The following is a 14,184-nucleotide window of genomic DNA, read 5'->3' as shown; positions in this document are numbered from 1 at the left end:
TTGGAATGATTAAGAGTAGTGTTCTCTATATCATCTCACTATCGATTCAACCAATCGATTGATATAGATAAGAACTTTCTACTCAAGGGTGCTATTATATTTAGTTATTTGGCACCATTATAAGTAAATATAATAACCAAAACAAATGCCTTTATACACATAGGAATATGATACAATGAGTCCATACAACAATCATCATATGATTGGCTCTAGGGCTCTAACAAACAATCTCCCACAAGCACTAGTGCCAATCGGTGTAGGCTCTAAGGCCCAATGACCTAGTGTGACCATCATGCTTTCTCTGTGCCAAAGCCTTGGTCAAGGGATCAGCGATGTTAGTCTCTGTGGGTACTCTGCAAATCTTCACATCTCCTCTATCGATGATCTCTCGAATGAGATGGAAGCGCCGTAGTATGTGTTTTGTCCGCTGGTGTGAGCGAGGTCCTTTGCCTGTGCAATTGCTCCATTGTTGTCACAATAGAGCTCTATCGGATCGGCTATGCTAGGAACTACCACAAGCTCAGTAATGAACTTGCGGATCCAAACTGCCTCCTTTGCTGCTTCTGATGCAGCAATATACTCGGCCTCTGTTGTAGAATCAGCAACTATGTCCTGCTACAAACTCTTTCAGCTCACAGCACCACCATTCAAACAAAACACGAACCCAGACTACGATCTATAATCATCCCGGTCAGTTTGGAAGCTGGCATCACTATAACCCTTTATAGCTAGCTCATCATCGCCTCCATATATCAAGAAATATTCTTTAGTCTTTCTTAAGTACTTAAGAATATTTTTGACTACTATCCAATGACTTTCACCTGGATCTGACTGGTATCTGCTCGTCATGCTTAAAGCATACAAAACATCAGGACGAGTACATAGCATGGCGTACATGATAGATCCTATGGCTGAGGCATAAGGGATCGTATCCATGCGGTCTCTCTCCTACTTAGAAGAGGGACTTTGAGTCTTCACCATGTGACATTGGCAGAAATCCCTTCTTGGAGTTCTGCATAGCAAACCGTAGTAATACCTTGTCAATATATGTACTCTGACTTAGGCCAAGCAATCTCTTAGATTTATCTCTATAGATTTGTATGCCTAGAATACGGGCTGCTTCACCTAAGTTCTTCATTGAGAAACAATTCTCTATCCAAGTCTTTACAAACTGCAGCAAAGGGATGTCGTTCCCAATGAGTAGTATGTCATCCACATACAATACAAGGAAGACAACTGTGCTCCCTACAACCTTCTTATAGACACAAGGTTCATCTTTATTCTTAATGAAACCAAACTATTTGATCACATCATCAAATCGAAGATTACAGCTCCGAGAAGCTTGCTTTAGTCCATAAATGGACTTATGCAGCTTGCATACTCTGCCAATATGTTATGGATCTACAAAACCCTCAGGTTGTGTCATGTACACATCCTCGAGCAGGTTTCCATTCAGAAACGCAGTTTTGACATCCATCTGCCAGATCTCATAATCGTGGTATGCTGCAATAGCAAGCATGATCCGAATGGACTTAAACATCGCTTATGGAGAGAAGGATTCATCATAGTCAATACCATGAATTTGTTTGAAACCATTAGCTACCAGACGACCCTTATATATCAGTCCATCCATGTCAGCCTTTCTCTTAAAGACCCACTTACACCCAATGAGTTTATCTCCTTTAGGTGGATCAACCAAAGTCCATACTTGGTTGGGGTACATGGATTCCATTTCGAATCTCATGGCCTCTAGCCATTTCTCAGAATCTAGTCTCATCACAGTTTCCTGATAAGAGGTAGGCTCATTCTCAATGAGCATAGCGTCATCATGGTCAGACAAGAGAAATGAGTATCTCTAAGGCTGACGACGTACCCTAACAGTCCTGCGAAGAGGTATGCCTACTTAAACTGACACTACAATAAAAACCCTCATAGACATCGGTTTTCCACCGGTGTCTATTACATTTTCGACCGATGTCTATGAAGGCGATATAAAAGGTCTGCCATTTTAGACATCGGGTTAAAACCAGTGTAGTATCACTTAACGACATCTAGTATAAAACCGATGTAATATTATATGTTAATAACACCAGTTTTGGCAGCAGTATACAACCGATGTAATATTAGTTAATGACATCGATTTTACAGCGGTGGAAAATCGATGTAATATCAGTATTGTTTAACGACACAAATTCGATTTCCGAAACAGTGAAAAACCGACAGTATCCAAGAAAATACACAAATATTCACAAATTATACAAATATTCTTCTTCCAACAATATCCATAAAATACACAAATATTCACAAATTACATAAATATTTTTCTTATAACAGTATCCATAAAATACACAAATATTCTTTTTACATCAAAAGCTAATAGATATTGTACACATCAAGGTAGAACATCATGAGTCAAAAATCAAGCTGAGGCTACATTAAATTATGAGAATCAGAATATGTTCAACTTGCTATACTGCTCCATTCTTCTTGCGCCTTTCATTTCCCTAATCTCACCACTTTTCACCTTCAAATGCCTAGTTTTCTGAGTTAAAACATCCACTGTTCAAATCTGTCAAACAAAAGTATTATTTGGTCTACTTAACTACAACAAAGAACAAAAATAGAAGAAATATACATGCTGTAGAAGTCCTAGAATATCACCATCAAAAAGAAAAAATCACACTTGGTGGACATAAAACCTCAAACATATCCAGCAAACTACCTCTTGCAGTTCCCTCTTGACATTTTCCAGCCCACCAATATCATCCCAGCTGACATTTGGTACTTCAACAACCTGATCAAAACTCAACAAACTATCAACATATCTCAAGGTAGAAATAGAAGTGGTTTTTAGGCCATTCATCAACATATGACAGTAAACACAAGTTACCAACCAGGCACATGAGGCTATAGAATTTCTTGAGTTGTAAGTTTAATTTAGAAAGAACACCAATGTCAAATTTCTCATTTTCAATTCTTGCAGCAACAATTTATTTTAAAAATTCATGTAGATAATCATATTTAGAAGGAAAAAAACTAACTGAAAATGATTAAAATTACCAAAGCAAAGACTTACAGTTTCACGGAGGGCAGATGGGTTACTAGATCCCAAAGCAGTCTTAAAGTGTTCATTTGTAACAGACATAGAATTGAGAATCTCAGCATCAATTGATTCATCTTCTAGATCAATTATGTCCATCTTTTCACGGATACACTGGAGAGCAGCTTTAGTGCATAAAGCAGCAAGGTCAGCCCCAACATAGCCATGTGTATCCTTAGCAATCCTTTCCAAATCAACCTGCATTGAATAAATCAAGAGAAAAATAGATACATGAAAACATTGAATATTTACAAGAGAAAAATACTGCTACAACATTTCAGCATTTACAAGTAGAAAAGTGATTATTAAGAACATTTATAATCATAATAGATACATGAATCAAATAATTTATAGATGAAATAAAAAAAAAAGATAAGAGCATAACTGATTGTCAGAAAGCTTCAAGCAATGACAGGTAGCTTGATTAGTTAGATTACAAAACCCAAACAACTATATAATAAATCCAGATTTGATCAAACCAGTAACTTAAATCAATAAATGAAAATATAGAGGATGACTTAACAAAGGTTAAATAAGGGACTAGTCTGTGTAAATACTTTGCACGCATGCTAGAGAAATCAATCATTATAGTTATTGTTATTTAAAAACCAGCATAAATCGATCAGAAGATTGATAAGCATGTTCATGCAGGAACCTTTCCTCTCTAAGATGCATAAAGGCTGGTTTGAACCATCAGAAGATGCCAAATCTCTAAGCATTTGATTACTGTTCTATTTCATTCTCCCTGTAGAACTAAAGATTCCAGAAAAAGGAGCAGTACTAGCTACAGATAGTAACTTCTTTCTCGTCTCACGATGTGCTGACAGGTTCTTTCAATCTCCGAATCAAATGAGACTAGTCCACTTCTTGAATTCGTGGAACTTCTGGTCATAAACTGTTCTTATACAAAAATTGTCAAGAAGCACCAACAAAATAACAATAAAGAAATAGCTATCAATTTAGGAACTACAACCACTTCAAAGGTCCTCGACAATGATGCTAAAATTTGATAACCTAAGATTGTGTCGTGACAACTTGGTTACAAAATTTCCCTTAGATTCTACCCTTAACTAGTATAGCATAAGGTAACCTAGGGTCATTTCTCAAAGACCTCAGAAAAAAATTGTTGTAACTCCCAAACAGGGTTCTGATGTAAATCTCTACAGGATCCCTATTCAGATCAGAATTTCCAATTAATGCAACTCAAATTACTGAGTAGCTCTAAGTTCAGGATCTAACAACTCCTACGGAATAACCTCCCTCTAGATCATGTAAGATTTATGTATCCGAACTTAACAAACTTTAAACCAGAAATGAATTCCAACAACCAAGCTAAGTGCTCAAGAGAAATCTAGATCTAATCAATCTTAGTTGTTTATTGAAACAAGAAATCAGAAATCAGAATTCAGATGGGCAGTATTCAGAACATTTTCTAAACTAATTAAAAATTCAATTTAAAATCTCCGTCGAAGGAGTTGCTAAACTTCCAACTGAATTAGAAAGAACAGGGAATCAAAACTCAACATGTTCTATGTCGAACAACGCAAATTCACGAGACCCGCTAACCAGCACACATTCAACAACAAGAAACAAAGAAAACAAGAATGCAGAAATTAGAAATAAGGAAAAGAAATGAATGTTGTTAAGCTTGGGAAATCCTGAGCACTCACAAATTCTCACAGAAGAAAAAAAACTCAGCTCTCGCAGAATAAAGACAAGAATATTGGGTTTTTCGGGCCGCGAAAACCGCGTTTTCGCGTCGCGGAAACCCCGAATCACCCTAGCCATTGGATCTCGTGCGAAGAAAAATTTTGAAAACACGAATACGAGTTTCAAACTACGATCTACAGTAGATCTACAAAGGAAAAAATATTTATACCTTTGAAGCGTACCCTCGCAAATCCCGCTCGTCCAACGGTACACCGGATCTCAAAGTTGTCAATGTAGACAACTCTCTAGTGATGTCCACACGAACAAGAGGTGTTCTCTAACACTCAAGGATGGAGAAGAGAGTACCCCAAGTGTGCTAGCACTTTCTAGGGCTCTCGGGTAGGATTTGGGAAATGAAAAGATAGATAAGAGAATTCTATGTGACAATCACTCTACCTTTTCTTCATGAAACTCAAACACATTCTCCTTCTTTCTTGCTTGAAAACTTTCGGTCAAGAGAAGAGGAGAGGGGGAGCTTGAGGAAGAGAACTTAGAGAAGATGGAATCAATTCTCACCTTAAATGAAAATCAATTTTCTTTACTCCCTTAGTGGCCGGCCACACCAAGTGTAACCCCCTTCATTAATGTGGCCGGCCACATTAAAGCAAAGGAGAGAATGTAACTTCCATTAGGTGGCATTCTCTTGATGATGTGGCACTTTATGATTGGTCCACATCTTACCAACTCACTAATGATGTGGCAAAAGGGTCAAGTCAAACTTGACTCTTACTCTTCCTCTCAAGTCAAGTCAAACTTGAATTAATCTCTCTAATGGTTGATCTAATCCAACCATTTGATTCAAACCAATTTAATATAATGAATCTAATCCATTTAATTAAATTAATTCAATGAGTCATAATCTAAATTAGACTCATTGAACACATGAATCAAATTGAGTCCAACTCAATTAGCACAATTAGGATTACTTTTAATCCAATTTGATTCATCAAATGAATCTAATCCTTTTTGGTTCATCATATAAACCTAATCTCCATCCACTTGTTCTTTGTGTGTGACCCAATAGGTTCTTGTAACGTTGGCAATACCCCTAAACTCATTTAGAAGCATAAGTAATGAGCGGTATTTAGCAATACATCATTACTACCCAAGTTACAAGAATGTCGAGATCCGACATCAACTTGTGACTACTAATTTTGACTCCTCACAATATATGACAAGTGTCCTTCTATCCTAGACATCTAGATTGGTTAATGTGAGGCATAGACCGTGTCATCCTCTGACCAATCTAAATCTTGAACTCCAAGTAGACTCACTAAATCAAATGAGCTCAATATCCTATATTGACTCATTTGGGCATGGCCATGCACTTCGTGGTCTCACTCTATCAAAAATACCGATGTCACTCCCGTCATATAGGAGGGATAGATCCCATCTACATCACTCACATCCCTCCGCATAATTTGTTACATACCCAGTAATCGCCTTTATAGTCCACCCAGTTACGGGTGACGTTTGACGAAACTAAAGTACATAACTCCTTATGTAGGGATCTATGGTGACTTCAGGTCTAAGGACTAGTAATCATACTAATAGCCACATGAGAAAGTATATGACACTCATATAACGATCCATGATACTTTCTCATGGCGGGTCATTCAGTATACATTCTCTAATGTATACCCATGTGTCAACTTGATATCTCTATATTCATGACTTGTGAGATTAAGTCATCGAGTTGACCTACATGCTAGTCTTATTGCATTAACATTGTCCTTGAATGTTAATACTCGACTAGGAATGATTAAGAATAGTGTTCCCTATATCATCTCACTATCGATTCAACCAATCGATTGATATAGGTAAGAACCTCCTACTCAAGGACGTTATTATACTTAGTTTATTTGGCACCAATACAAGTAAGTATAATAACCAAAAACCAAATGCCTTTATTTATATAGAATATGATACAACAAGTCCAAAATACAATCATCAAATGATTGGCTCTAGGGCTCTAGCTAACAATCTCCCACTAGAACTAGTGCCAATCAGTATAGGCTCTAAGCCCAAATGACCTAGTGTGACCATCATGCTTCCTCTGTGCCAAAGCCTTGGTCAAGGGATCTGTGATGTTAGCCTCTGCAGGTACTCTACAAATCTTCACATCTCCTCTCTCGATAATCTCTCGAATGAGATGGAAGCGCCGTAGTATGTGTTTGGTCCGCTGGTGTGAGCGAGGTTCCTTCACCTGTGCTATAGCTCCATTGTTGTCACAATAGAGCTCAATGGGGTCAGCAATGCTAGGAACCACCCCAAGTTCAGTGATGAACTTGCGGATCCAAACTACCTCCTTTGCTGCCTCTGATGCAGCAATGTACTCGGCTTCTGTTGTAGAATCAACTACTGTATCCTGCTTCGAACTCTTCCAGCTGACAGCACCACCATTAATGCAAAATACGAACCCCGACTGCGATCTATAGTCATCCTGGTCGGTCTGGAAGCTAGCATCACTGTAACCCTTTATAGCTAGCTCATCATTGCCTCCATATATCAAGAAATATTCTTTAGTCCTTCTTAAGTACTTAAGAATATTCTTGACCGCTATCCAGTGACTTTCACCTGGATCTGACTGGTATCTGCTCGTCATGCTCAAAGCATACGAGACATCAGGTCGAGTACATAGCATGACGTACATGATCGATCCTATGGCTGAGGCATAAGGGATCTGATCCATGCAGTCTCTCTCCTCTTTAGAAGAGGGACCTTGAGTCTTCGAAAGACTCACGCCATGTGACATCGGCAGAAACCCCTTCTTGGAGTTCTGCATGGAAAACCGAAGGAGTACCTTGTCAATGTATGTACTCTGACTTAGGCCAAGCAATCTCTTAGATCTATCTCTATAGATCTGTATCCCTAGAATACGAGATGTCTCATCTAAGTCCTTCATTGAGAAGCAACTCCCTAGCCAGGTCTTGACAGACTGAAGCATAGGGATGTCCTTCCCAATGAGTAGTATGTCATCCACATACAATATGAGGAAGACAACTATATCCCCTACAACCTTCTTGTAGACACAAGGTTCATCTTCGTTATTGATGAAATCAAACTGTTTGATTGCATCATCGAATCGAAGATTCCAGCTCCGAGAAGCTTGCTTTAGTCCATAAATGGACCTATGCAGCTTGCATACTCTATTAGTATGCTGTGGATCTACAAAACCCTCAGGTTGTGTCATGTACACATCCTCGAGCAGGTTTCCATTCAGAAACGCGGTTTTGACATCCATCTACCATATCTCATAGTCATGGTAGGCTGCAATAGCAAGCATGATCCGAATGGACTTAAACATCGCTACTGGAGAAAAGGTCTCATCATAGTCAATACCATGAATCTGCTTGAAACCTTTAGCTACCAAGCGACCCTTATAAATAAGTCCATCCATGTCAGTCTATCTCTTAAAGACCCACTTGCACCCTATGGGTTTTACCCCTTTAGGTGGATCAACCAAAGTCCAAACTTGGTTGGTGTACATGGATTCCATCTCAGATCTCATGGCCTCTAGCCATTTCTCAGAATCTGGTCTCATCACAGCTTCTTGATAGGTGGTAGACTCATCCTCTATGAGCACAACGTCATCATGGTCAGACAAGAGAAATGAGTATCTCTCAGGCTGACGACGTACCCTATCAGACCTGCGAAGAGGAATGTCTACTTGAACTGGTTGTTGTTCCTCAACTCCTTGTGGATCATCATCCACAACACTTTGTGGTTCCAGTTCAATTTCCATCGAGGCATCAGTGCTATTGTTCGCATCTTGAACTTCTTCAAGATCGAACGCGCTCCCACTAGTCTTTCTAGAAACAAAGTCCCTTTCTAGAAAGACCCCAGTCTTTGCCACAACTACCTTGTGCTGACTGGGAATGTAGAAGTAATATCTCTTAGTTTACTTGGGATATCCAATGAAATAGCACTTGTCGGATTTGGGTCCTCATTTGTCTGAGACTTGACGTCGTACGTATGCCTCACAACCCCAAATCCTCATGAAAGGCACCTGGGCATCTCTCCCAGTCCATATCCTATATGGTGTCTTTATCACGGCCTTGGAAGGAACTCGGTTGAGTATAAAATCTGCCGTGTCTAGAGTATAGCCCCAAAGGTATGTCGGAAGATCTGTGTGACTCATCATCGATCGTACCATATCTAATAGGGTACGATTTCTCCTTTCGGATACACCATTCCACTGTGGTGTTCCAGGAGGAGTGAGTTGGGATAGAATCCCACACTCAGCTAGATAGTCACGGAACTCATGGCTAAGGTATTCTCCACCTCGATCGGATCGAAGTATCTTAATACTCTTGCCAAGTTGGTTCTGTACTTCATTCTTGAATTCTTTGAACTTTTCAAAGGATTCAGACTTATGTGTCATCAAGTACACATAACCATATCTACTGAAATCATCAGTAAATGTGATGAAGTACCTGTAACCGCCTCTAGCAGCGACATTGAAAGGGCCACATACATCACTATGTATAAGTCCTAACAAATCAGTCGATCTTTCGCTGTGCCCACTAAAGGGAGTCTTGGTCATCTTGCCTCGTAGGCATGACTCACATATCTCATATGATTCAAAATCAAATGAGTCCAGCAAACCATCCTTATGGAGCTGGGATAAGCGCTTGTCATTTATATGACCTAAGCGACAGTGCCAGAGATAGGTTTGGTTCAGGTCATTTGACTTGAACCTCTTGGTATTTATGTTATAGATAGGGCTCTCAAGGTCTAGAATATAGAGTCCGTTTATCAGAGGTGCACTACAATAGAACATATCATTTAAATAGACGAAACAGCATTTGTTCTTTATTGTAAACGAAAATCCTTTCTTGTCCAAACAAGAAACTGAAATTATGTTCTTAGTCAAGGCAGGCACATAACAACAATCATCTAATTCTAGTATACGCCCAGAGGGCAGAGATAGATGGTAAGTTCCTACAGCAATAGCAGCAACCCGTGCTCCATTGCCTACTCGTAGGTCTATCTCACCCTTCGTCAATGCCCTGCTATTTCTCAGCGCTTGTACATTAGTACAAATGTGCGAAGCACATTCGGTATCTAATACCCACGATGAAGAAATAGAGAGGTTGACTTCTATAACATGTATACCTGAAGTAGAAATCTTATTTATCTTCTTCTTAAGATCTTCCAGGTATTATTTGGAGTTCCTCTTCCAGTGCCTTGCTTGTCCTTGATATAGGTGACAAAGATGTTCAACCATATCGTAAGCGCTCATCAACTCATATTGCTTCTGAAGCTCAGAGTTCATGGTTGCGAGCATAAGACAGGACACATCTAATGCGTCATCTTGATGCTTCTTGTGAGCATCTCGGTCTACTCACGTGGCAGTGGCAGGAGGAGCCTCCGGAATGGGCTGCTCCAGAACGTACAGTTTACGTTCTTGAGTGAGAACTATTCTCAGATTCCTGTACCAGTCCAGGAAATTTGCTCTGTTGAGCTTGTCCTTCTTAAGGACAGATTGCAGGGAGAAAGTGTTCGTATTTGACGTCATGGCAATTCTACAACAGAAATAAATGCAGAAATAAGTATCATATTCTTAATCATTTAATTAGGCCTTTAACTAAATGATGCTCCCACTGAATTCTATAATTCACGTGGGACAAGATCCACATCATACTAACCCTTGAGTTAGCTTTGGCTAATACACCTAAGATTTAGTATGATCGGTAGGTAACGATTACCAATTACATCTCTATGCAACTCTTGTTTATAGGATGAAATCCGCATTTATATTAAAACTCGAGTTAGCTTTGGCTAATATGCCCGAGAATAAATATAAACGTGATTTTGTCCTACCTTTCCAACCATTGGAAGAATGCCTATAGTTGTACTCTATCCAACCGAGTAAACTAGGAATACTCAATCTAATTGAGTTTGTACTCGCCCATGCGTTGATAGGAGGGACCAAGATTGTCCCTTCGTACCCTACCAAGATAGTATGTGTTGCTCTGCTTTGGCAGATTCAACAACATCATGCGATCGAGGTAGTGGTAGGTATCACGTCATGGTAGGCATTTTGAGTTGTCGTGATTTAGATGTAATCTAAATGATGTTGTATCATATACACAAAATAGATCTAATCTAATCGATAGAGTGCATCTTGTACACGATGTAGATCTAATCTAATCGTAAGGGTGCATCTTGTGCACGATTTAGATCTAATCTTAATCGCTAGGCACTAATTAATTACTTAATTAAACATGCATCATATACACAAGTAATTAACTAAGTTTTGTGATTAGTCATGGCCCTACTACGATCTTCTCAAGCCAATGAGAAGATCGGATGGTCAACCTAAGGTCAAATTCTCAAGCGCCTTCCTTTTGACCACCTTGTGTTGCTCGCGCCTTCCTCGTAACTCCGTCTCGAGTGGACCTTCCAAAGCTCCAATTTTGTACATTACAATTTTGAAACTCGAGTTACATTCGAGTCTAAATCTAATTTACAACCAGAATAAAAGAAAGGCACAACGCGCAGGTCGCGAAAAATAAACAAAATAAAATAAAATACAACACGCGCATCACATCACGGCGCGCAGGCCGTGTTATGAATTACAACACAAATTGTCCAATCAAATTGGGTCTTTGGACCATGACTATCACAAAATTAATATATAATTCAAAATTATACTTTTCATAATTTTCTGTAATTTTTCATAATTTTACAGATTTTATGAATCAAATTTTCCCGGCGGTCCCAATTAGCGATTTCGGGCGCAATCGCGGAGCAAATCCCCTTGCGGGGTTAGGGGCAGTACCCCTACCCGCGATCTAACCATCCCGAGTTACTCCTAAGCGATCCTATAGCGCCTAAGTCCGCTGTCCCAAAACGATTTGGGTCGAAACATTGCCGTTTCGGAAAATTCTTCTCGGTAGTCGAAGCCTACAAGTGTAATAACACTTGTGCTTCGCTTCTACGAGAAAAATATCCATAAAATCATAAAAATTAGGAAATTCACAGAATGTTACAGAATGCATATTTTTCATAAAAATATGAATCTAAACTCGTAATCGCTTCGCACGTGGCTCTGATACCACTGTTGGGTTTTTTGGGCCGCGAAAATCGTGTTTTCGCGTCGCGGAAACCCCGAATCACCCTAGCCATTGGATCTCGTGCGAAGAAAAATTTCAAAAACATGAATAAGAGTTTCAAACTACGATCTACAGTAGATCTACAAAGGAAAAAACATTTATACCTTTGAAGCGTGCCCTCGCAAATCCCGCTCGTCCAACGGTACACCGGATCTCAAAGTTGTCAACGTAGACAACTCTCTAGTGATATCCACACGAACAAGAGGTGTTCTCTAACAATCAAGGATGGAGAAGAGAGTACCCCAAGTGTGCTAACACTTTCTAGGGCTCTCGGGTAGGATTTGGGAAAAGAAAAGATAGATAAGAGAATTCTATGTGACAATCACTCTACCTTTTCTTCATGAAACTAAAACACATTCTCCTTCTTTCTTGCTTGAAAACTTTCGGTCAAGAGAAGAGGAGAGGGAGAGCTTGAGGAAGAGAGCTTAGAGAAGATGGAATCAATTCTCACCTTGAATGAAAATCAATTTTCTTTACTCCCTTAGTGGCCGACCACACCAAGTGTAACCCCCTTCATTAATGTGGCCGGCCACATTAAAGCAAAGGAGAGAATGTAACTTCCATTAGGTGGCATTCTCTTGATGATGTGGCACTTTATGATTGGTCCACATCTTGCCAACTCACTAATGATGTGGCAAAAGGGTCAAGTCAAACTTGACTCTTACTCTTCCTCTCAAGTCAAGTCAAACTTGACTTAATCTCTCTAATGGTTGATCTAATCCAACCATTTGATTCAAACCAATTTAATATAATGAATCTAATCCATTTAATTAAATTGATTCAATGAGTCATAATCTAAATTAGACTCATTGAACACATGAATCAAATTGAGTCCAACTCAATTAGCCCAATTAGGATTACTCTTAATCCAATTTGATTCATCAAATGAATCTAATCCTTTTTGGTTCATCATATGAACCTAATCTCCATCCACTTATTCTTTGTGTGTGACCCAATAAGTTCTTGTAATGTTGGCAATGCCCCTAAACTCATTTAGAAGCATAAGTAATGAGCGGTATCTAGCAATACATCATTACTACCCAAGTTACAAGAATGCCGAGATCCGACATCACCTTGTGACTACTAATTGTGACTCCTCACAATATATGACAAGTGTCCTTCAATCCTAGACATCTAGATTGGTTAATGTGAGGCATAGACCGTGTCATCCTCTGACCAATCTAAATCTTGAACTCCAAGTAGACTCACTAAATCAAATGAGCTCAATATCCTATATTGACTCATTTGGGCATGACCATGCATTTTATGGTCTCACTCTATCAAGAATACCGATGTCACTCCCGTCATATAGGAGGGATAGATCCCATCTACATCACTCACATCCCTCCGCATAATTTGTTACATACCCAGTAATCGCCTTTATAGTCCACCCAGTTACGAGTGACGTTTGACGAAACTAAAGTACATAACTCCTTATGTAGGGATCTATGGTGACTTCAGGTCTAAGGACTAGTAGTCATATTAATAGCCACATGAGAAAGTATATGACACTCATATAACGATCCATGATACTTTCTCATGGCGGGTCATTCAGTATACATTCTCTAATGTATACCCATGTGTCAACTTGATATCTCTATATCCATGACTTGTGAGATCAAGTCATCGAGTTGACCTACATGCTAGTCTTATTGCATTAACATTGTCCTTGAATGTTAATACTCGACTAGGAATGATTAAGAATAGTATTCCCTATATCATCTCACTATCGATTCAACCAATCGATTGATATAGGTAAGAACCTCCTACTCAAGGACGTTATTATACTTAGTTTATTTGGCACTAATACAAGTAAGTATAATAACCAAAAACCAAATGCCTTTATTTATATAGAATATGATACAACAAGTCTAAAATACAATCATCAAATGATTGGCTCTAGGGCTCTAGCTAACAATCTCCCACTAGCACTAGTGCCAATCAGTATAGGCTCTAAGCCCAAATGACCTAGTCTGACCATCATGCTTCCTCTGTGCCAAAGCCTTGGTCAAGCAATCTGTGATGTTAGCCGGAGGAAAGTGGTGGTGCCGTAGCGACGATATAGGTTTAGGGCTAAGTATGGGTGGATGGCGCGATATAGGTTTAGGTTTGGAGGGAAGAGTGAAGTGTTGCAAATTTTGGCTAAGTATGGGTGGAAAAATTAAATTATTTTATTTTATCATAGACATCGGATTTTAAAAACCGCTATTAAAATCGGTGTCTATTAACGAAAAAATGGCGCTCATAGACATC

The 14,184-nt window shown here is 39.2% G+C and overlaps 1 protein-coding gene across 1 annotated transcript; it reads right to left on the bottom strand.

Moving 5' to 3' along the window:
* Positions 1-2,668: 2,668 nt before the first annotated feature.
* LOC122043683 (cell division cycle protein 48 homolog) lies at positions 2,669-3,775 on the bottom strand. Its single transcript, XM_042604283.1, has 3 exons — positions 3,710-3,775; positions 3,077-3,298; positions 2,669-2,794 (listed from the first exon to the last, which is right to left on the bottom strand). Exons 1-3 carry the CDS (start codon positions 3,773-3,775, stop codon positions 2,678-2,680), a joined length of 405 nt encoding a protein of 134 aa, XP_042460217.1. The 3' UTR covers positions 2,669-2,677.
* Between the last annotated feature and the right edge of the window lie 10,409 nt (positions 3,776-14,184).

This window comes from Zingiber officinale, chromosome 2A (assembly GCF_018446385.1).
Source record: "Zingiber officinale cultivar Zhangliang chromosome 2A, Zo_v1.1, whole genome shotgun sequence".
Classification (NCBI taxonomy): domain Eukaryota; kingdom Viridiplantae; phylum Streptophyta; class Magnoliopsida; order Zingiberales; family Zingiberaceae; genus Zingiber; species Zingiber officinale.
The sequence above is the reverse complement of the archived record's forward strand: the minus strand, read 5'-3'. Positions and strand labels throughout refer to the sequence as shown.

Excerpts from the sequence above, each read along its gene's own strand:
- LOC122043683 (XM_042604283.1), bottom strand. The coding sequence starts at position 3,775 with ATGCATCTTAGAGAGGAAAGGTTCCTGCATGAACATGCTTATCAATCT. Across the intron at positions 3,299-3,709 it reads CTTCTGATCGATTTATGCTG|GTTGATTTGGAAAGGATTGC; the intron begins GTTTTTAAATAA and ends TATTCAATGCAG. Across the intron at positions 2,795-3,076 it reads CATCTGCCCTCCGTGAAACT|GTTGTTGAAGTACCAAATGT; the intron begins GTAAGTCTTTGC and ends AGTTTTGATCAG.